Source organism: Seriola aureovittata, chromosome 15 (genome assembly GCF_021018895.1).
Source record: "Seriola aureovittata isolate HTS-2021-v1 ecotype China chromosome 15, ASM2101889v1, whole genome shotgun sequence".
Taxonomy (NCBI): Eukaryota; Metazoa; Chordata; class Actinopteri; order Carangiformes; family Carangidae; genus Seriola; species Seriola aureovittata.
In genome coordinates, this window is record NC_079378.1 from 4,525,171 (window position 1) to 4,548,995 (window position 23,825).

A 23,825-nucleotide genomic window follows, 5' to 3' on the forward strand; every position below is an offset into this window, starting at 1 on the left:
CATGAAGGTAGGATTATTGCAGGTTGGTTTAGGCTGCATTAGTTTTAGCTAGGTGTCCCTGTACATGGTGTTTGTTACAGTACAGTGTCATTTTGGCGTCTCATTGAACAGTTGTCTCAGATAGGACGGAGGCTGTACATAGTGGTTGCGTATTCGCCATGTTACTGAATAAATTGGTGAAACATTGGTGTTTTTTTTTTTGTCAGGTGTCGTCGCTGGGCAGCGGCAGCGACCACGTCATGGACGCCGTCTCCCAGTGTGAGCAGTATGCGAAGGAGCAGGGCGCCCAGGAGAGGAACGCCCCCTGGAGGCTGTTCTTCAGGAAGGAGATCTTCAGCCCCTGGCACAACCCCGCTGAGGACTACGCCGCCACAAACCTCATTTACCAGCAGATCGTCCGCGGGGTGAAGTTCGGAGAGTACCGCTGCGAGAGGGTGAGCAAATACATCCACTCTCACATTCACCTCTTATTTACTTAACTAAATATTTACTACCAATCACCAATCAGCTGTGCGCCGATTTAGTACTCCGCCTGGAAACCGAAAGTGAGACTAAAGTTCCAACCTTCTTTCGATTTGCTTCCTTCTTTAAAAAGACATCAACATCTGCACTGATACACATACATAAGAATAAAAAAACAAACAACAGTACAGAGTTAAGGATAATCCCTCATGGAGACCTTGTGGATGTAGTGCTGGTCACACTAGTGGAAACGGCCTGGAACTAAATTTGATGTTAATCAGTCCAATGGTTGAGATATTATTTCCAAAGCTTAAACGGTTTGAAACTACATTTAAGAAACATGGGGTTCAGGGCTCAGTCATCCTAAACAAGCCAAAATTTCAAATCTGCTCAATGAATCAATAAATATACTTGCTCAAAATTGAAAATGTGCAGCCAGAAACTTGTCCAAATAAAACATAAAACTCCACATACAGATCGAGGGAATGTTGCCATGCTCATTATGTTTGAAAAGGTTGTATAAGTTTTCATAGAGACTGACGGACAGAAAAAAGAAAATCTTCAGTCACTTCATCAGATACGTGTTTTGTTTCCTTGTGATCTCCTCCTCGCTCTGTGTCTGCGTCTGGAAGGAGGAGGATTTAGCAGAGCTGGCCTCTCAGCAGTACTATGTGGATTATGGCTCCGAGATCCTCCAGGAGCGTCTGCTCAGCCTCATCCCCTCCTACATCCCCGACAGAGAAATCACCTCGACTAAGACGGCAGAGAAGTGGGTTCAGCTCATCATCAGCGCCCACAAAAAGGTACCTGCCACAGTCAAAACCGACATTTTGTTTTTTTAAGGATCTTGCTGTTGAACTAACTGCGACTGATTGTTCAGGGATTACACACGAAGAGGAGGATGAACACGCAGAAGGTGAAGGAGGACGTGGTGGATTTCGCTCGTTTAAAGTGGCCTTTACTCTTCTCACGCTTCTACGAGGCCTTCAAATTCTCAGGTTGGTGAACACAACACGCACCAACAGTCTGTATTCTCATTGTGTGTCGCAATGAATCTTTGTTGTTCCTCGCCGATATGACGCATGACGTGTGTGTTCACAGGGCCGAGTCTGCCCAAGAACGACGTGATCGTGGCAGTGAACTGGACCGGGGTTTACTTTGTGGACGAGCAGGAGCAGGTTCTTCTGGAGCTTTCCTTCCCAGAGATCACTGCTGTGTCCAGCAGCAGGTACGACGGCACCAAGTTTAAATGATCTGATTATATGAATAATGCAAAGTGTATGGTTAAAGTAAATTTCATTTCGCAGAGGGGGTAAACTCCAGGGCCAGAGCTTCACCTTGGCCACCATGAAGGGAGATGAGTACACGTTCACCTCCAACAACGCAGAGGACATCCGCGACCTGGTGGTCTCCTTCCTGGAGGGTCTGAGGAAGAGGTCCAAGTATGTGGTGGGACTCCTGGACTGTCCCAACCCCGGTAAGACTCAGCGATGGTTGGAAAAGAAAGCCTGTTTTGACACGTTGTGACATCACCTCAGAGAGACTGATGGTGTAACTGCTCAAACTGCTGCTTCTGTAGATGATTTGAAAAGCTGAACCGTTAACATGTTGTTTTTCGGGTTGTCCGTCCTACTTCCCGTTGTTCCGGACGCGATATCTCAGTAACGCCTTGACGGAATGTCTTCAGATTTGGCGCAAACATTCACTAGGACTCAAGGATGAAGTGATTAGATTTTGGTGGCTAAAGGTCAAAGGTCAAGGTCCCTGTGACCTCATAAAACACAATTTGGCCATTACTCAAGACGCAGCAGTTATGACAAAATTTCACACAAAACGCTGGATAAACAGGGATGAACTAGTCTGAGTGAAGGAGGGTTACAACCACGAGGAGCTGATTCTAGTTTTGATGTGTTCTTCATCTCACAGTGGGGGCAGACTCCCCGTTCCTCAGTTTCTCCAAAGGGGATCTGATCATCCTGGACGAACACGACGGAGAGCATGTGATGAACTCCGGCTGGGCTCACGGCATCAACGACAGGACCAAACAGAGAGGAGACTTCCCTGCTGACTGCGTCTACGTGCTGCCCACTGTCACCAGACCACAGTACGACATAGTGGTGAGTGGGGCCACGACAAGGATCAAACAACTGTCGATTATTGATTACTGCTCTGTCTAGAACTTCAACACCGTCGAACATTACCACGTTCATTTTGCAGTAATCTGGCTGCTATAAACAGGAAACCTGCAGGTCTTGTATCAAAACATCTTAAATTTAATTTAAACGTTAAATCGTAGGTAGAAATGCATCCAACACATCAACTACAGAACCAACTGTTCCATTTGCCACCTTCATGTCTCCGCAGCGTCCCGGCTTTTGCGTTAACCGTAGTGATGTGCAGCCCTCTATACGTTTTATCAGATCTATATAATTACGCTTCACGATGAGGTTTTTGTTTTTGAGTGCACTCTCCTCTTTTCTTCCCTCTGTCTCTCTCTCTCTCTCTCTCTCTCTGCGTCTCAGGCTCTGGTCACCATGACTCCCGATCAGAGGCGAGAATCCATCGGTTTGTCCCAGATGAACCTCTCCGACCGTGAGGACAAAACAAAGGCCTACACGCTGGAGGAATTCTCCTACGACTACTTCAGGTGTTTGTTTTTTTCTATCATGTAGAGACCGACTCCATATTTATAAGAGTAATTTTGCGTTAGCCTCTTTGTGAAGACTAACCTTTTATTAGAATCATTTTTAATCATTTTTTTTTATTGCACATTTACAGCGAGTGTTTGAGTATTTTGAGTCTCTGATGCTCAGATCCCCCCCCACCCCTCCTGCATGTTTCCAGGGCTCCTCCTAAGAGCACTCTGAGCAGGGTGATGATCTCTAAAGCCCGAGGGAAGGAGCGTCTGTGGAGCTGCACCAGGGAGCCTCTCAAACAGCCTCTGCTGAAGAAAGTCCTGGCTCACGAGGAGCTCTCCCAGGAGGCCTGCCTGGCCTTCATAGATATCCTTTAGTGGAGGGTGTGTCAGTACTGCTGTATGTGTGTGTTTTATTTTTATTTTCTTTATTAGTGACTTTGCAATAACAAAGACAAGTGTGACATAAGGGAACACATGGACAGACGTGTAGATGACAACAACAAAAACAATAAACACAAGAAATGATAAATCTTACTACAAAGAAGATGCTAATATGATATTGTAAAATGTATGTAAATAGAATAATATAATAATAGTGTGCTGTGTGTGTTTTAAATGTTTTCATCAATGAACCTGCTTCCACCACACAGTTCAGTGTTTGTATTTTGTTGGTGTCTTTAACTGAGTCCGTACCTGTGATGAAGTACATGGGCGACTACCCGTCCAAACGAGCGCGCTCTGTCAACGAGCTCACCGATCAGATCTTTGAAGGAGCGCTGAAGGCCGAGCCGCTCAAAGACGAGATCTTCTGTCAGGTTCTCAAACAGCTCACCGACAATCCCATCAAGTAGGTCTGATGTTCACAAACAAACTAAGAAGAGAAGGTTTTGTTTCTTTACCCTCGAGCGTGGGAGAATATATGAGACCATCTGAGGCCTGTGAATCGTTATGAATGTGATTGGCGGTTTCAAATAAAGTATTTCAAATTGTGTGTGCGTGCGTGTGTGTGTGTGTGTGTGTGTGTGTGTGTGTGTGTGTGTGTGTGTGTGTGTGTGTGTGTGTGTGTGTGTGTGTGTGTGTGTGTGTGTGTGTGTGTGTAGGTACAGTGAGGAGAAGGGCTGGGAGCTGCTGTGGCTCTGCACTGGTTTGTTTCCTCCCAGTAACATCCTGCTGCCTCACGTCCAGAAGTTCCTCCAGGCCAAGAAGCACTATCCGCTGGCTCCGGACTGCATGCAGCGGCTACAGAAAGCCTTACGGTAACACACACACACACACACATACTTGATGTCTTTCTCTTTCTTGAACACACTCCTCTGTTCAGTTTACATCCATATCATCCCTCCTCTCTTTTTATTTGTTGTAGAAATGGATCGAGAAAGTATCCCCCTCACCTGGTGGAGGTGGAGGCCATCCAGCACAAGACCACTCAGATCTTCCACAAAGTTTACTTCCCCGACGACTCAGACGAGGTGAGCGACGTCCGTGTTTTCTCACATCAACCTAATGCAACGAAAAGGAAGTGCTCTGACTCCGTCTGTCTGCACCAGCGGTTAGAATGAGCAGTTTTATTATATAATGTGGATCTCAGTGGTCGGACAAACATCCACTGTTGTTGCGCTGGGATCATCTGGTCGAGTTACCGTTGTATTAGTCGTGGTGACTGGTCACAGTGTGCTGGTATTGTCCTTTTTAAAATGGGATATCGTAACATGAGCTTCTCTTTGTGACCTTCAGTTAATATAATATTTTTTCATCCAAAACACAGAGTCACAGTGGAGACTCATCTGTTAGTTACACTGTCCAGTTTTCAATAAAATGGCCTTACCGTTCATAATTGATTATTCATAATAAGAATAGCAATTAAAATGTAAATTATGTCAAATACTTGGGTGAAAATATGTTTTATTTCATGTAGACGAATCAGATTTCTGTGTTTTTTTTTTCCTTCTCTTTCAAAGTAAAAAACAATTATTAATGCAGATTCTGTTGAGACGTTTTGACTCCTTGTATGTTGTTACAGTATATGGTATATGTTGTTGTTGTTGTTACAAGGTTGGAAAATAGTTGGAAATGGATCATGAAAACAATCGTCTACAAGGTTTACATCCAACAGCATCAGCGTTCATAAACTGTACCTGCTGTTCTCCTCTTCTTCAGTTTGTCCTGTTTGTGTTCACAGGTGTTTGAGGTGGAGTCGAGCACCAAAGCCAAAGACTTCTGCCACAACATCTCCGGACGTCTGATGCTCAAATCCTCCGAGGGCTTCAGCCTTTTCGTCAAGATCACTGACAAGGTGAGGAGCGGCTGATCGTCTGGACTCCACTACAACAAATAATTCAAAGCACACAGCTCTGTCTTCATCAGTGACTGTCTGCTGCTGCTGCTGCTGCTGCTCTACTGACTGTGGAGCAAATACGTGAAAAGATCATTTCATCTTTTAATCATGTGAATTTGTTGTTTAAATGTTTTATTTATTTATTTGATAAGAAAAAAATTGCACATGTAGTTTGAGTCACAGCGGCCTGGGTTTCATTTTCATGCACTGAGGTGGAAAGTGGAAGTTCAACAAAAACAAGGTGCATTTAGTAGCTGTTCCCGAGCAAATGTTTGTGATTGGCTCTCCAGGTTATCAGTGTGCCCGACGGCGACTTCTTCTTCGACTTTGTGAGGCACTTGACCGACTGGATCAAGAAAGCCAGACACGTAAAAGACGGTAAGAAAATCAGCTCGTCTTTAAACTGCTGCCCGTGCACAAGCCCGAGGATAATGTTTCCAAAATAAAATCTAAAAAAAGTTACTGTTTACACTTTAAACTTAACAACCAGAAAGTCAGAATGAGTAGAAGAGATACTGAACCAAAGTTAGAGGCACTAACGTGGTAGAAATGTAACGGTCCACTTGGTGTGCAGGTGTAGTGCCTTCACTGACGTATCAGGTGTTCTTCATGAAGAAGCTGTGGACCAACACCATGCCGGGAAAAGACTCCATGGCCGACTCGATCTTCCACTACTACCAGGTGAGTGATGAATGCATTCAGCTCCTACTTAGTCTCCAGTGGTTCTTGCTTTAATGACGATCTTCCAAAGATTGAGACGATTGAAACGCTGTGTCTGATCTCGGGAGTTGACTGTCCTCTCTCTCTCTCTCTCTCTCTCTCTCTCTCTCTCTGCAGGAGCTGCCTAAGTACCTGCGAGGCTACCACAAGTGTTCGAGGGAGGAGGTGCACCAGCTGGCGGCGCTGATCTACAGGGTGAAGTTCGACGAGGATAAATCCCACTTCCAGAACATTTCCAAGATCCTGAGGGAGCTCGTCCCGCAGGACCAGGTCCGACACCTGTCCCCCGACGACTGGAAGCGGGTGAGCTGACATTTAAAAGCTGCAAAGACTGAGCGAGATCTGGTTTGGGTGTGAAGGTGGTAACACTCACACATGGAGGACATGTTTTTCACCTGAGCTCACGGCCTCAGATGTAGAATAAAAGTGTTTGTTTGATCATATATTTTTCACTGATGTCAGAGCTCCTTTTTATTAGAAACACAATACACATCGAGTGTTCTGTAAGTGTTCGGAAAATGTTTTTAACTCGTTTTCGTATGTGTTTCCATCTCAGTCCGTCTTGTCGCTGTACAACAAACACGCAGGGAAGACTCGAGAAGAAGCCAAACTCTCCCTCCTCAAAATCATTTACAAGTGGCCCACGTTTGGCTCCGCCTTCTTTGAAGTGAAGGTGAAGACGTTCATTCATTCAGTCACTAGTTCAGAAAAGCTGATGATGAAGATGGTGATTACATCTGTCGTCACGACACTGTGTGTGAAGTTTTTTAATTCTCCTGTTTTGTTCTCTCTGCAGCAAACGACTGATCCAAATTACCCAGAAACCCTCCTGATAGCAATCAACAAACATGGAGTCAGTCTGATTGATCCAAAGTCTAAGGTGGGTCCAGATTTATCATATTTGTGCACAGTAGTTTGTTTCCGTGATTAAAATCGTTCCCTGTTGTACACGTTTTCAGTATTTAAAAACACTAAAATGCTATTTTCTATGATCCAAATGCCGAGAACTGCAGAGTTCAGTCTATAAAGTCTGTTTCTGTGCTCATCTGACTCGTCGTGTCTCCTGCAGGACATCCTCACCACTCACCCCTTCACTAAAATCTCCAACTGGAGCAGCGGCAACACGTACTTCCACATCACCATCGGAAACCTGGTCAGAGGCAGCAAACTGCTGTGTGAAACCTCACTGGTGAGCCTCTGGATTTACAGCGTTTTACACTGGTCAGAATAACCACAAAATAAGAGTCTGGGCATTTCGCTTTCAAAATAAAAGTGTCAGAGTTAAATTGAGATAAATTATAGACTTGACTGCGTTTACACAGGTGGCGTTCAGGTACAGTGGCCGTTCAGAATGACTATAACTACATCATTTTATTCCCTGTGTTGTCGGACAACACCTGAGAATAAACTTGTTCCTTTCCAGCAACAAAGCTGTAATCAGAAACCTGTGGCTTCATCAGACGTGCACACCTGCGTCCTGACTCACACCACAACACACAGCGTTCAGTGGATGTTCCTCTCTGGCCTCTGCAAACAGCAATAACCTCAGATCAGCGTTTTAAAGATGGCCAGATGCACTAGTAGCACAGTGTGGAAGTAAAACTGTTAGGAGCATATGCTTTTCTTTTTAACGAGTGATGTTTTCCCAGAGAGTAACTATTTTAAAATCACTGGAAAACTCAACAGGGCCGCTCATCCCAATAAATAAATATGAGTTTAATACCATGTGTCTGACGTCTGACCACCTCCTACACCCCTCAGGGTTACAAAATGGACGACCTCCTGACCTCTTACATCAGCCAGATGCTGACGACCATGACCAAACAGCGAAGCACCCGGGGCAACAGCAAGTGAGCAGACGACGGCCGGAAAATCATCGATCACGGTCAATCAATCCTGCATCCACACACACACACACACACACACAGAGCTGTCCACATACACACAGTGTGAATACATGTAAACACACTTATTGTCCCACTGAGGGTTTATTAAGACAGACGACTGATGGTGAACTGTGACACTGTACTGCCAACGTTTTCATTGATGTTATTATGTATCGGCCCTGTCTTAAAACTCACCCATTGCCTTTAAATGACCTTTTCCCAACACGTCACACGTCACACGTCAATCTGGAGCTTTTCTAAGCTTAAAGTAAATCGCTGCTCACAGTGTCTCACTCTACGGCTCCAGTAGTCTGCGTTTATAGAACCAGAAGTTTCTCAGTTCATCATCTCTGTGCTGTGAAGTTTTTGTTTAATGAGCTTTTCGTTGCAACTATGTTAAGACAATAAAACGGTACAAAAATAAATAGATTGGAAATCTGGGCCTGAATTTATCGAGAATCTCCGGAGTAGAAACTTCTCGGTGAGGCGTTCGTGGTCACGTTACCTGCTGGTATTTAGGAGAACTAGAGAGGTGAGGTCACCTGTACAAGCTGCAGCAGACGGAGGTCAGACCGACATGTTGATTGGTATCTACAGCTATACGCTTATTTTAAAAATTGCAGCTTTGAAACGGTGATGATCACAACCAATAACCTCTGCAGTAATCAATCAAACTGACCGCTTGATAAATACAGGCCTTGATCTCCAACCATTGAATAAAAAAAGTAGCTGGGCCTGAAACAGCTGCAGACCGATGACAGCCACGACCAAAATCCTAGATAAAAAAGATGAAATCTCTCTTGTTGCTTGTTGATTATTTGTCTTGTAAGTAGCTTTATTTTTCCATTGCATCCGTATTTATGTTCAGAGTCGTTTTTAAGTTTACCAAGCCAGTTTCAAACATAGAGTCACTTCTGAATGTGTTTTAGATTGAAATCTCTCTTTCAAATATAAAATATAAACCACACCAAAGGTAACCTGTCACTCACAAATGACCCTTCAGACTCATCTGATATTTTGTTTTGGTCCTTTTGCCAATTTCAAACTTGGACACACTCAAATCTGGATTTAAAACTTGCTGCAGAGGGCTGGTGATTTTTATTTTATTTTTTTTTTGTATTGCATTGTTAGTTACGCATGTGCAAGGAAACAGACCATACGTGTGCCACAAAGTTCAAACACCACCTGTCTGTATGAGGTGATCCACGGTAGTTAGACTGTTTCTAGAACATGTCCGTTGTACTCATACTGTAGCCGGTGAATGATTTTACTCTCATTTGTCTGTTTTTTTTCTAAATATATGAACCATTAGCTTTGATTTTTAAGCACAAAGAAATAATCATGACACTTTTTTGGACCATGTTTATTAAGGAGAAATTGTTTCATCCATCTTGTGACCACATATCCTGATGTAGACGTGAATAAAATGACATTTTGCAAAGAACAGATTTATTCCTCTTTAATGCTCTGCTGCGCCTGGGGACTGTGGTTCTCGGAAATGTCTCAATAAAAATACTCTTTTCATTCTGATATGCCACATTACACTTAAATCAGTGTGTTCAGACAGACTGCGAAGCCAATTTCAGAAGCGGAGTGATTTCATATAAAGTCAATGGAGAGATCAAATTGGATCAAGGCAGAGAGATCGGAGGTTCAGACGTTCATAATGTAAAACCTGAGCGAATATTCACATGTTTACCAGGACGTTATAAGTTCAGTCGGAGGCAGAGGTAAAAGTAATGACACAGATAAGATCTGTGCAGATGGTACACGAGCTGGGGGGGGGGGGATAAAGACAAATGGTCCAGCGGTCAGAGGAGGAAATTCACTTTACTGCTTTCTCACGGTAAAAACCCGCTGGAAGCAAATACGGTGTAAACAAGAAGTTTCCACAGTTTCCACAACGTCTTGCTTTTCTCTTTCTGTAATCCTGGAGGATCTTCAAAGAAAATGAAACGTTTCAGCGGATCTTCACCGTGACTGAACTGAACACACCTCCAGACAGATCCTCTCATTGGCTCTCAGTGGTGACATAAATTTAAAAACAAATCATGTCACTCTAATCTTATGTGTCTGTACATTTGGCACATGACCGCCATCAAACCACATCATCATTATTACACTTTGGTTTTTATGCAGGGATCAAACAAACGAGATAAAACATGTTAATTAATGAGCTTCACAGGAGTTGGTAGGTCACTCGAATATTCTTCTTAAAGCTTTCATCAGCTCAAAATAAACTAAACTTTTTAAAATCATTTAAACATTCAACCTGACAAGAAGATTAGATTTTTGTGCAGAGTGCTGATAAAACAGCTACTAAGAGAGTGAAGGAATGTTTCCATCACTTTACTTCATTAAAACAAAGTGGACTGAGATCTTACAGGTTGGCAGTATGCGGCTCAGTGTTGCCAGGTCGGCTCCTCTCAGAGGCAGATGTCGGTCAGTGCTCGGTGACGGTTGCCAGGTTTGGCGTCCTCTCTGCTTGCGAGTTAGCGCTGGTGACTGACCATATGTCGCTCATCTCTGCAAACGAGGATCAGATTCAGAAGAAGGAGCGGATTCACATAAAATATTCCAGTCACATAACAACAGAGATGGAAGTCGGTGAATACGAAGAAACAGTATCTGATTCAGTTTAAGGCTGCAAGAAAATATATAAAAAACATAAATATTTTAAGTATTGATTATTTTCCAGATTCGTTGTTGGTTTATAAAGTGTCAGTAGAAAGTGAAAAGGTGTCAAAACTCAAAGATAGTTAATTCATTATAATATTATACTATAATGCGACACATTTTTCCATATTATGTTTTATTCAAACATAATATTAGACTTTCACTATCAATCAAATTCATCTTTAACTTTGTTTATTGTGTGTTTTGTCTCTTTTTTGGCAAATGAATTAGACTCTAATACGAGTGTGGTGCGGTGGAGAGAGAGTGTGACCAGAACTGAACAAGAGAAGAGAACAGTTAATAAACAAGCTCAAATATAGTGTAATGGGCTTTTTAAAAAAAATCACATTAAACTCTTCTTCTTTATGAATATTACGTCTGTATCACGACATTTGCAGCCTAAATGTCCCGGACGCTAACGAACAAACGAACAAACAAACAGCGGAGCAGATGCGTCAGGAACATTAACATCTCACCTGTCTTGAACTTGCTGTAAGTGCCGTTGTCCAGTGTGATTTTGCTGCCCGAGGAGAACGCCAGCCCTCGCTCTCGCCACCTGCCACGCAAACACAAAATCAACACTATGACCTCTGACAGCAGCGGAGCAGAGCTTCAAATAGTCCTGCCCGGCTGGAAGAGTCACCGCTACATCTCCCCGTACGTTCAGGTGGGATGTGCTTAATTCACCCATCAGTGTTTTTAGAGTGAGAGTGTGTGAGAGAGATTCACCAGTGGAAAGTGAAGACGATGAGGATCAGCACGAGGGTCAGCAGATCGGTGAGAATCCACATCAGGTTGTATTCATCTGGACTCTGAGAGAGAGAGAGAGAGAGAGAGATGAAACATGGCATCTGAGGCAGAGAGGTCAGAGATTCACACAGTGGCAAGGAAAAGTAAGTGAACCCTTTGAAATGATCTTCATTTATGTAGAAATCTGTCTTAAAATATAATCAGATCTTAATCTATTTTAAACCATCAAACACTCACTGTGTATGTTAGAAAACGTATGTAAAAACCAACTCATTCTAAAGGGTTCACTTACTACTTCTTGCCACCGCACACATTCACATGTACAGGTAAATAAAAAGGCAACAGACAAAAATATAATTGTTTCTTTTTTCGTCCTTATAAAAAGACAATTTCTCCTCTTGCACATTGAACATTTTGGCACTTTTTAATATATATAAATTAATAATTAATAATACATTAACTCAAAGTCTGCTCGCTAGCATTTTCCTGAGCTTTTAGCTGCATGTCATAGTTTTCATTAACATGGAGTTTTCCCGCTTGTGGGAAAAGTTCAGCCGTCATCATGTGACTTTAAAGATTGAGCTTTCATCATATATGATCACCTGCAACCATAAGTGCCATAATTAACTGAGCTATCGCCACGGCAACTGAGCGAGATCAAGAATGAACTTTGTGAAAGTGCCATTCTGAACTCTTGAAGTATTATGCAACCGGATAGAGATGGGAGGCGTCGGGCGGAGGTTGAACTCGGTCTCACCATGAGGAAGAGGGGGGAGCTCATGGTGCTGAGCAGCTGGGGGGAGTTGGTGGTGACCGAGTGGACGCCGCTGCACCAGGCCAGAGAGTAGAGCCACGGCTGGCTGATCACATACAGGTTGGTGGTGATGTTCACAGCCTCGTACTCCCTGCACACGAGAGAGGAGAGAAGCATGTTGTGTTACTAAACACCAGGAGCATCACTGACACACACACACACACACACACACACACACGCGCGCAGTGTGACCTGACGAGCTCAGCGGACATGGAGCTGTAGTGCAGGTTCAGTTTGACGATGTTGTTACTCTGCAGCTCCTCTAGAGGGAGCCGACTTCCAGACGTCTGCTGCAGCTCGGGATCTATTTCCTGCACCAGAGCCCTGAGATCTGATGGCAGCCACAGCACCTGGTGAGAGAGCACGCACACACACACACACACACACACACACACACAATAAAAGACACATTAATACAAAATGTACAACAAACATTTACTAAGCAACAAGATTTAACTGATCAACAGTAAAATGATCCGTGATGATTGTGCGTTTGTCTCACCTGTGAGGAATGGATGGAGGACTCGTTCTGGATGACCTCCAGCGTGCGTTGGATCCAGGTGTCTCTGTACGGGTGACCTCTGGGTGGGCGGTAGAGGTCAAAGATCACCAGTTTGTCTGTCTTAGCTGCCAGCTGGAGGAAGGCCTGCAGGCTGCAGACCGACTGGTTTCCCGCCCGCTGTCGCTCCTCTGCTCCCAGAGAGCCGGCTGTACCGAACGGATTGTGCTAGAAAGGGACGACCATCAATACCTAATTAATACTGTGACATAACAAGCTGTATAACAGGCCAATACCTTCTTCATCTGCTCACCGATTACTGTGTGGTACTGCTCTACACAGCTGCCAGTGAGTTGATCCACGTGCGAGTTAAAAACAACCAATACTTTCTACATCAGAGCCAGAGACTTTAGTGACACAGCAAAGACACCGCACATCTGCTTCACCTCTGTCTGAGTCTCTTCAACGTCATGCAGTGACGAATAAAATACTAATTTGAGATTTGTGTGCCTGTAAATAAATTAATTGTTTGCTTTGTATCTGATTTAAAAGCCAGTTTAAAATCTAAATGTCATTTTGTTTAAGAAAAGCCTGAGTAGAGGAAAGTAAAGGAAGAAAAGCTCGTGTGACTCACGGAGAGGAACCAGGCGCCGGCGTTCAGGCTCTCGAGTTCGGCCCAGGTGAACATGGCGGCCGGGGCGTCGGTCCGGTTGGGGAAAACCTCGTGGACGTTGGTGGTCCGTCGGAGGGTGCGGTCATGCATCAGGAAGGGCACCCCATCAAAACTACAACCAGGAGACAGGACAGCAGCATTGACTTGTGTCAGTATAATTTATATATTTAATACGTGTCGTAATTAAACCAAATCTCAGTTTAGACAACAGATAACTTTCACCCAGCTCCATTTGTTGATTCGAAACACAGGAAACTTCTGTTCATATATTCACATAAGAACCAGCTATAAACCTGTTAAATAAACCTTTGAGATTTCTTTTATATTGTTCTGTGGTTTTGCTTTTACTACTGTCAGTTGTTTTTTTATAACCAGGATCATCTCTTATCTCTCTCTCATCTTATCTCTTCTTTCTTTCTCAGGATCTTATTGCTTTATTGTCTTTTATTGCTTTAATATGTGCGGTCTTTAACTATGTGTATTAACTATGAAAGGTGCTTGGTGGAGAAAGTACTCAGATGTTTTACTTCAGTAAATGTAGTAATACAGCGCAGAAATACTCTGTTACATATAAAAGTCATGCTTTCAAAGTTTTCACTTTAGCATTTTATGACTAATCAGAATCTGAAAAGTATCTAAACTTGGTAGAAGTATATAGTAGGAGAAAATGGAAATACTCAAGTGAAGTACAAATACCTAAATTATCTACAAAACTACAAAAAAAAACTTCCCATTAGACAGAGAGCAAGTCTTGTTAGAGTCATACCACTGTTTTTATTACAGTTTCCAATCAAATAAAGCCACTGAATCACTACTACACTGCTGATCAGTGACAATAAACATTAAAAAACCAATAATGACCCATATATAGCATCTGACCTGATAGTGACGTCCGTCTCCAGACCTTTACTTCCAGCTTCCACCGCCTTCTCAAAAGACATCAGTGTGTTTTCTGGAGCGAGCTGCCAAACGGATTTACACACAGTGATGATCAATACACCGTCAGCGGAGGCGCAGCAACTTGTACGTCAGTGCATGTAGATAAAATGCAAGTGGCTCATTGACTTAGTGTAAATATTTCAGCACAGTTTACATCTTCAGTTTACAGAGCTGAAGCGGAAGCATTGTGGGTGGGGGCTCCAAACAGTTTAGACAGGAAGGATGTGAGCAGGGAGCCCGTATGTGTATCTGAGAAAACGTTACACAGATTACACGGATCAGCTCGCGTTGTGGTCTTGGAGTTAAAAATCTCACATAGAGCAGGAAATGTGGATCGAATGATTTAATTTTGCGGGTGTGAAAAGATGAAGCTCTTTCAGAATACTCTGACAGATACTAACTGTTGTAGTTAAAGCGGCGACCATTAATCCATACATTTTTCTTTCTTATAATTTCATCCATAATAATAATAATTTCAGTTCTTTTACAAGCACAAAGGATCAGTGTATTCTCTGGTTTCAGATTCTCAGATGAGAGAATTTGCTGCTTTTCTTCAACAGTCTTCAGCTTTGAGACTGTTGGTGGGACACGACAAGCAAAGGGAAGACACCACTGTGACTGAATGATCGACAGAATAATCATCGAAGGAAATAACTGTCGCAGCCCTAGTTTTTCACACAGCGTAGGAACTTTATTAGATCGTCGGTTCCTGCTCACCATGGGTGCTCCTCTGTGGCCGATCAGGGCGGGTGCGGGGCCCAGGGTCCGCTCCTCTTTGATACAAGGAGAATACAAACCGAGGGGCACCAAGTAGAGGGCGAACAGGATGGTCAGGTACACCCCCATGATCAGACCGCGCCTCGCTGAAACACAAACACACATTAAAAACATTAACACATACACAAGAGTAAGAGGTTTGACTCAGATTCAGAGGTAGATATTTTAAAATCAGGCTGGGAAACAGACTTTGATGTTTGATATAACGGAGGAATCCTACAGTTTTTATTCATTTGACGCCGTTACAATACAAAATAAACAAACTGTGCATCTCACCTCTGCTGTTCATGCGAAAGAAATGCAAAGCTACCGGCCAAGCCAGCGCCGTCATCAGTAAGACTCCACCCACATGCAAGTAAGGTGCTGTCACCTGGTGAGGACACAAGACAAAATCTGGCATCAGGAAGTGGAAACCAAACGGAGGGGGGGGGGGGGGGGGGGGGGGTGTTGTTGTGAGGAGAGGAAGAAAAGTCACCTGGAAGGAAAGAAGTAACGTCTTCCACTCTTTACTCCACAGGTCGGACAAGACGGCGGTGGCTACGATGGAGAAAGTCAAGCTCACCAGGATCCCAATCTGACAAGAAGAAAATCCGTCATCATCCATCTTCAGAAAAAACATCACGCTTTCACGCCTGTTGTAGAATAACAACTAGAATCCAGACTGTTACACCTCTTTAATTCCTCAGGCTCTGAGCTTCAGCACACTCGATTTTAAATAAAATAATGGAAACTACATCAAAGTGCCGAGTCTCAGCTTTGATTTGAGCTGTTTTACAGCGATAAAGAAAGAAGTGTGTGAGAGACAGAGACCTTTTAACACACAGTGCCCAAACTGCAAGGTTCAAAAGTAACTCACAAGTTTCTTGCAGCTCAGAGCTGACTGAGAGTTGACATTTAGATTTGATGTGGAGCTGTCTGTCACTATGAGGAGCGAAGAGGAGACCGTGCAAAATAATGGGGCTAAAGAAATCTATCGGAAACATATCAAAGGTAGTACTTCAAGTGGTGGGTACTTTCTAAAAAAGCAGGTGCACGGAGGAAAACTACAAAACGACCTGGTAGACGAAGGAGCACAAGTGTTGTGGATGGGCAGAAAATCATGTGCATGGTGAACAAAAAGCCCTTCATGACTGCACATCGAGTGAAGAATGCTCTCCAGGATGTAGGCGGACATGTTTCAACTATCAAGAGAAGACTTGATGACCAGAACCTTGGAGGATGTAAACCCCTGGTACCCCTCAGAAACAGAGCGCTCAGGCTGCACTTCTCAGAAACACACAAGAAAGAAACCGAGAAGGAAGTTCTGCAGACAGATGAGACAAAGATCGAAAGCCACCACCTCATCTGTCAAACAATGGTGGCTCGGGCATCTGTGGCTGCCAATGGAACTGGCTCTCTGCCATTTATCGATGATGATTTCACTGCTGATGAAGCAACAGGATTGACGTAGATGTGTACGGGAGCATCCCGCGCTCAGATCCAAATACATTACACAACAAAAGCTACTGGTTGAGCCTTTCTATCTGGCGCGGCTACAACGTTAGCACTTGAGCTAACCATGCTGGAATAATGTGTGAAGTCTCCCAAGTCTCTCTCTTCCCATTCTGCAGCATTAGTGCGGCTAGCATGAGCGTTTCACGTTAGCTAGAACTGTTTTGGAAATAATGAGGAATTTTACTGGTTTCCAGCATGTTCCTATATTTTTCTAAATGGCAAATAGTTTTCTGCCCCCATGCGTGTTGCATGCATGTTTGTAAACAGGAAGCCCATTTCTTTTTTGGCGCTTGGAATTTATTTATTTAGCGTACTACGACTCAACAGGGACAGAAGATGCTGAAGAGCGACTGTAACCTTTATGTCGTTGAGCGTGTAGGATGAGCGAGAGGACAGTCCATAAACAAGATGCTTGTAATCTCCTAAAACACAGCACTCAGGGGAGGGAGCCGTTACCTTGTGACTCCAGTGTAGATAGAGCTTCTGGCCCTCGGACAGCAGACACACAGCCAGCAGCTGCACACAGCAACAAGAAACAGAAAGACGAGTTCAATCTGACGAGTGATGCTGTGATTAAGTGTAAAGAGTCGTGGTTTATCAGTTCACACCGCAGACCCACTTTTACACAGCGCTACATACATATTACGTACATTCAAGTATCTTGCTTTAGTGAAAAGGTTTGGGAAAGTATGCTTATTCACATTTTAGGAGAATTACAGGGGAAGATTGATGCCCCTTATTTCACATATTACAACCTAGTAGCGTCTTAATTAACAGGTGCTAATTATTTTTGTTTCATCCATACAAACAGTGAAGTGTAAAAAAAAGACAATTCACTGGCAGCAGTCACTTTCTGGAGTAGACTGGTTACCTGGCAACTGCTCAAAGCCAAAAATAAAACCCTGCAATGTGGCAAACTGCCTTTTTTTTTTTACACTTCAGTGTTTGTACACATTAAACCAACGTGATGTAACATGTTAATAATTAGTGAGTCTAAGAGGTGCTGGTAGGACAAAGCCAGGATAGCTGTGTCCCCCTGCCTCCAGTCTTTATGCTACGCTAAGCTAAGCTAAGCTAATCACCTTCAAACCTCAGCGGTATCTCCTCTTCTAACTTTTTAAACTCTAGGGAATAAGTGCCAATAAGTTCCCAAAAGTCCAAAAATAACCACCAACTTTGATCAAATATTGCCTAAACACACAAAATGTCTGACAGCACAACACTACTATGGAGGTCCACAAGTGGCACGGAAATAAATACAAAGCATTTGATTAATTGATTGAAAAATAGAATTAGTATTTGATCAATTGACATTTAGCTTTGCAGAGACACCAGAACAGGGCTGTTGTGTATGTAATTAAAACAGGCTGGGTGGCACTAACGAGCCTAGATCCAATTTTTCCTAAAACTCTTCCTTTTAATCAGGAAACCATGTTGCCGGTCAGTGTTGTGTTGGCGTCTCACCATGAGCACAGTGATGTAGGTGAAGAAGCCGGCGGCGATGACCAGCAGCACCACAGACCACGGGAACCAGAAGCCCAGGTTCCCGAAGTTAAACCTGGTTCAACCCAGAGCGATGTCAGGTACATGGGTGAACACAGAAAGACAGAGGCAACAATAAACCGAGAGGTCCAGTATGTCCATGTATGTATCTGGTTTAACAGCATCAATGTTTGAAAAGTTGTCATTTGTAAATAGTGAATACCAGTATCAGTGGATTTCTCTTAACAAATAATTAGATAAGAAGGACGATGTCCTAAAAACTGCCGGTCAGTATTCTCCAGACTACTGTCACATGTTTAAACTGAAGTTTGAGTGCAGGGGTTTTGCCACCAAAGAGAAGCTTCAGCTGCATCATGAGAAACTTTTTTTAATACAGACTTTGCTCCAGAACACTAACACTAACATGTTTTTGATGGGTTGTGGGTTGGTCTCCACTGGTTTTAGTTCAGCTGACTCAAAGGCTCATTGGACATGGACTTCATTTAACAAAAGGAACCTTTGATCAGATTTCCTTTGGAGTAACCTGGACGCCCTCGTCATGGCTACAGCCAAGGTTGGATTACCAGATGTGCGAAGCCCTCCAGGTTTATTAAGTGACATCTGGTGTTTGTGTTCATTTAATTATTTGGGGACAATGCTTCTACGTTATAACCTGATCTTGAATCTTGTTTTCGGAACTTCATTTTGTAAGTTTTTCCTTACGTGTTGCACATTCCTAAACTTATGAGTTTGATTATATCACCAAACAGAAACCGTGGGGTCAAGGCAGAGACTGTACACGCTGCATGAAGAGTGGGAGTAATGGAGCGATAAAACACCCCATTGAGCTACAGGGATTGTTTATGTGTGCAGTGATTACATGATGCAACTTACTGTAGTAGACCCAAACAGTAAGCGTTTACTCCACCCACCAGTCAAAGTCATTGTAGTCGTTCTTTGCTTGTCCCCAGAAGTAGAGAAACACCAGAGTTAAGCAGAAAGCCGCCACGAGCAGAGCGAAGCTGGCACCTTCCAACTGTCGGCAACAGAAACAAAACAACAGATCTTTGTTGCACTGCCCTTTAATATGTAGTGGGTTTTTTTTTTTGTTTTTTTTTTCCCATTTTCCGCCTTGTTTCCAAGGAGATGAAGACTGATCGTTGACCTCTATGGAGAAAGCAGCATTCAAACAGGAAAGCTCTTTACTGGCTTAACTGTGATTGCAAAACCGTGACGCAACCTGAGAACGACGGCTCTGGCCTCGTTACTGCACTGATGCTGTTTACCGCCGCATCACTTCAGTAATGAAGACATATGACAGTTTAAAGTGTAATTTAACTCAAGCCCCGTCTTATCTGAAAACCATTTCTACTTCATAAATTGACAGTTAAGCTGATGCGAAGATGAAGAACTACAATAACCGTGAAGAAGAAAATCAATAAAACAATGAGATATAATTGCCCCTCTCTTCCCTACAAGGAATCAATACATTTCACTGTTTTATCGATTTGTTCCGCCGTCTTCCAGCCTGCATTAATGATTCATGTTCTCCTACAAGGACTCATTAGTAAGTTATTTGACTTCTGGTTTAAATTATGAAAGACATCTTGTTAATTACAGAGTGTGTGTGAGACTTGTGCCGGATGAATCTGAATTCTGTGATTCTGAATGCAGCAGTTTGACAAAAGTAAATGTAATTGGGTCACATTTAATTTTAAATTACCCAGTTAATGTTAAGTGGTTGTTACTGGATAAAAGCGCTGACTGGTGCTTTTTCAGCTTGTGGTCTCATAAAAATGAAACAATGCCAATTACTGACACTTAAGCAGCTGTGACCAATTCAACCACTGAATAATTTTTGTTTTTAATTAATTTTATTGGTAAAATTTTACAGAAAATCCCCAGAAACAAAAGCAAACAATGGTAATGCTTCACTTTAAGTCCCTCTGTTTAGCATTTGTAAGTAGTAAACACTTGGTTTATTACAGTATAATATAACTGTACATAGCTCTAAAAATAGCTACGTTAATAAAGTGTTTATTAATGCAATTACTGTGGGTTATAGTTACTTACATAGAAAACTGGGCAAACCAACAAATATTCAGATTTTAGAAATTGGAGCAAGAGGCATTTTTGCTTAAAAAACAACGTAAACAATTAATAAATGAAGTTAATTATCTCTCAATCAGCTACTTAATTAATCAGCTAATCATTTCAGCTCTTGAGTCCTGGTTGTTTTCTGTGTGTCTGAGGAAATAATGAAACTGACATGTACTGTTGGGCTGTGCTCCAGGACCACCTACTGGGTTAATCCAGCCATGATATTAAGACACTGACTGGACCAGATGTGCCCGGTGCATCTCGTGTGTCGGATGTTGTCTGACCTTGTTGCAGCAGCAGTCTCCGGGCTGAGTGCGGCTCCTCTCGTAGCGTCTCCACCGGCAGCCGTACAGGCCGGCCAGGCAGGTCACTAAAGGCTGGTGTTCATAACGCCTCAGCAGTTTAGCACGAAGACCACGCATCCGGCCGAACTGCAGCCGGGACAACGTGGACGCCATGGCTCACACACACCCTGACGCACCCTCCATCCCGCTCACACACACCTGAAAACACAGAACCCAACTAAATATCACAATCACAATTCTCTTATACAGACTTTACAGTGACATTATGATACACTGATACAGTATAGATAAGCTTGAGTACATTTGCTTGATACTGACACAGTTTTACATCATAGTTTTGTGCAGATTTATACACAAAATGACAAGATGGCATCTTTAAAAACATGGATTCCTCACACCAGCCTCAGTTATCAAGTTTCAGTGGGACTGTTTTTGTTTTGTCATACAGAAAGTTATCAGGAACATGTTCAGTTTTGTACAGTTATCATCAGTTTGTTTCGTCCTTCACCCTCAGTCTTCTTCAGATATGGCAGCTCTTGTGCAACTCAGGTGTGTTTCAGGAACATTATCTTTGTTGGGGAACAAAGGACAGCTCGGCTGGTTGTAATCCTCCCTGAAGGACAGATATCTGTGGGATTTAAAATTACACTTTGAATGCAATTCACTCACAATTTTCTGCTGTGTGCACACATATACTGACATAAAGCGTTTGCAGAGAGGTCTATATATAAATATATATATATATATATATATAATCACGAAGGAAAAACCTGGTTTCTAGCAGGATGTAAACTGAAACAAGTCTGTGGTTTATTGCAGTTTATAGATGGTCGATCGTTTTTATCAGAATTTGTTTTGTCATGTGGCGGGACCTGTTGTACTCAAACTAAACAAACTCAGAAAAATAACCAGTTGAATTCAGAATAAAATAATAACTGTGTAATAATAAGTGTATAAGACAGAAACATGAAAAGGACTGTCAGTTGAAATAATGTATGAACATGACTGAAAACAGTCTAACAGCAGATTGGGACCAAAGATGAATAAACTGCCATTATGCTGGTAAATTCTGCGCTGACATGATCCGTCAATCGTTTCATCTAATTGTAAAATTAATTTCCAGATGTGCTGTGCAACTTAATTCGTGTCTTTATGTGTGAGCCGAATTTAAGACTGGTGGCTAATAAATCGTAAAAACAGTAAGTCATGTATAATCAGTTATCCGCCTTGGCAAGAAAACCCGAAATTTCTCAAAAGGACGAATTTTTACAAAGCAGTTTGGTGATACTCAACGCACAGAGGAAAGAACGGGACCTATTGAGACCTTAGAGCTAAAGCGTGAACCTGATCATCACTGAAAACACATCGATGCCCGAAGCGGTTTCCGCGTCTCCGCATATTATCCTAATATCAACACGTTGTCGTCCTACCTCCAGGCCGGTTCTACCTCCCGGGGAACGGCAGAGAAGCAGCCGCAGTGCGCAGATCTCCCTCGGTTACCGTTCAGAAGAAGTGGCCTCGGTTGATGAGGTTGTGTAAAGCCAAAAACATTTACATAAACACACACAGGAAATGAAACGGTTTGCCTTAAAAAGAAAAAAGAAAAACACGCAGCTCTGACGTTTTCACACTGGCACAGAAATTTAATACCTTTGGATAAAATAAAAAGATATATGTCATTAAAGTACATTATGCAGTGATTTTAGCTTTATTTCAACCTCTTTATTTTTTTTTACTTTATATTGAAAATGATAACAGGGGGGCACACTATCGTCAATCGCTAACGTGTATGCAAATAAATACATAATTTCATTTGGAAAGATATATTCAAACTAGCTTTAGTATTTTGAATAAGAAAAAAAAAATTGTAATTAAAAAAATAACAGTTTATTTTGAAAATCATCACGGAAATCAGTATGTTGTAAATAATTTTCTGCTTTACACTTGTTCCTGTTGATGCCCTACAGTACACCTCTGTGTCACTGACTGCCACCTGTTGCCACAGTGATGCAAACACACTGTTTCACCAGGTGAGTACAGGTGAAAAGGGAGTTTTTAAATTTTATGATTGTTTTATGATAAATTATGGTAAATTAAGGATTTAAGATACTTAAGGATTTAAAAAACACATTCTCATAAATAAAACAACAGCAGATCAAACCAAACACAGAAACACTTCTACCATTTCTGTATATTAAAAAAGTCATCCTTTATGGTGATAAGGACCTGTTCTTTGTACGTGTATCTGTAAGATAATTCCTCTTTGTGTTGATACATTGATGTAAGCCTTTTCAAATTAAAGCTGAGACTTGGCACTGGAGTTTAATTACTAGGAGCACAGTCTCGTGGATAAAGTACTGTAAATACTGGTGGTGACCTCAAAGTTTAACTATGGGTTTCAACATGTTTCAATATGAGTTTCAACTTGTTTCGATATGAGATTAAAGTTTCAATATGAGCTTAAATATGAGGAAGAGGAAATTGATAGACAAGGGTTAATAATACATCTGGAATATTTCATTTTGATGTAATGGTGTGTAGGTTATACACACAGACAAGGGCGTAGGTTTGGATATGGACATAGGGACATGTCCCTACCAATAGTTAAGGAGGACAAAATTGTCCTAACAATATTTGTTCGCACTGTGTTTAGAGTGAAGTCATATTACACAGTGGTACCCAATGTCACCAGAAAAATGTCAACTGATGTTATTTAACCATGTTAGCCAGTGTTGACTAGTAAGCTAACTCAGTTTTCTGTCTTCTGTACAATATCAGTCAGGTTGCTAGCAGGAGTAAACATAAAATGGTGGCTATATCAAAGTATGAGTTTAATTTCTGTTGAAATATCCCAAGAAAATGTGACCATGAATACTATGACTTTCACATGCCTTAATATACTATGATATTTTTATGGCTTGCTATAACTATAACTTCTTTTGTGACTTACTGTACTATGATGTTTTTATGTCTTGCTATATTATGACGTTTTTGTGCCTTACCTTACATTGATGTTTTTATGCCTTACTATACTATGACGTTTTTATGACTTTTTATGCCTTACTACACTATGACGTTTTCATGACTTTTTATGCCTTACTATATTATGACTTTTTATGACTTTTTATGACTTTTTATGCCTTACTGTATTATGACGTTTTTATGACATTTTATGCCTTACTACACTATGACGTTTTTATGACTTTTAGGCCTTACTTTACTATGACGTTTTCATGACTTTTTACGCCTTACTATACTATGACATTTTTATGACT

The 23,825-nt window shown here is 42.1% G+C and overlaps 2 protein-coding genes across 4 annotated transcripts in view; one reads left to right on the top strand and one right to left on the bottom strand.

The window, feature by feature from the left end:
• myo7ab (myosin VIIAb) overlaps positions 1-9,485 on the top strand; it is a 31,804-nt gene extending 22,319 nt beyond the window's left edge. The window contains exons 31-49 of the mRNA XM_056396810.1: positions 207-434; positions 1,095-1,265; positions 1,343-1,460; positions 1,564-1,690; positions 1,770-1,939; positions 2,389-2,579; positions 2,985-3,109; positions 3,307-3,464; positions 3,794-3,947; positions 4,201-4,356; positions 4,464-4,569; positions 5,280-5,393; positions 5,726-5,813; positions 6,010-6,116; positions 6,273-6,458; positions 6,712-6,828; positions 6,952-7,035; positions 7,225-7,344; positions 7,917-9,485. Coding sequence (XP_056252785.1) covers positions 207-434; positions 1,095-1,265; positions 1,343-1,460; positions 1,564-1,690; positions 1,770-1,939; positions 2,389-2,579; positions 2,985-3,109; positions 3,307-3,464; positions 3,794-3,947; positions 4,201-4,356; positions 4,464-4,569; positions 5,280-5,393; positions 5,726-5,813; positions 6,010-6,116; positions 6,273-6,458; positions 6,712-6,828; positions 6,952-7,035; positions 7,225-7,344; positions 7,917-8,009 — 2,613 coding nt within the window. The 3' untranslated portion in view covers positions 8,010-9,485. The remainder of the gene's footprint in view (positions 1-206; positions 435-1,094; positions 1,266-1,342; positions 1,461-1,563; positions 1,691-1,769; positions 1,940-2,388; positions 2,580-2,984; positions 3,110-3,306; positions 3,465-3,793; positions 3,948-4,200; positions 4,357-4,463; positions 4,570-5,279; positions 5,394-5,725; positions 5,814-6,009; positions 6,117-6,272; positions 6,459-6,711; positions 6,829-6,951; positions 7,036-7,224; positions 7,345-7,916) is intronic.
• Positions 8,067-22,143, bottom strand: LOC130182154 (glycerophosphodiester phosphodiesterase domain-containing protein 5-like). Of its 3 annotated transcripts, none has more exons than XM_056396814.1 (17): positions 21,981-22,143; positions 21,030-21,178; positions 20,530-20,748; positions 19,078-19,181; positions 18,128-18,221; positions 17,120-17,179; positions 15,645-15,743; positions 15,446-15,539; positions 15,110-15,255; positions 14,333-14,415; positions 13,415-13,565; positions 12,784-13,008; positions 12,474-12,631; positions 12,225-12,372; positions 11,447-11,529; positions 11,194-11,273; positions 8,067-10,567 (listed from the first exon to the last, which is right to left on the bottom strand). In XM_056396814.1, exons 3-17 carry the CDS (start codon positions 20,701-20,703, stop codon positions 10,485-10,487), a joined length of 1,782 nt encoding a protein of 593 aa, XP_056252789.1. In that variant the 5' UTR covers positions 20,704-20,748; positions 21,030-21,178; positions 21,981-22,143; the 3' UTR covers positions 8,067-10,484. The 3 variants fall into 3 exon arrangements, with proteins under 3 accessions (XP_056252789.1, XP_056252788.1, XP_056252790.1); XM_056396813.1 differs by having other exon boundaries at positions 21,059-21,178; positions 21,981-22,142; XM_056396815.1 differs by lacking the exon at positions 21,030-21,178.
• Positions 22,144-23,825: the final 1,682 nt, after the last annotated feature.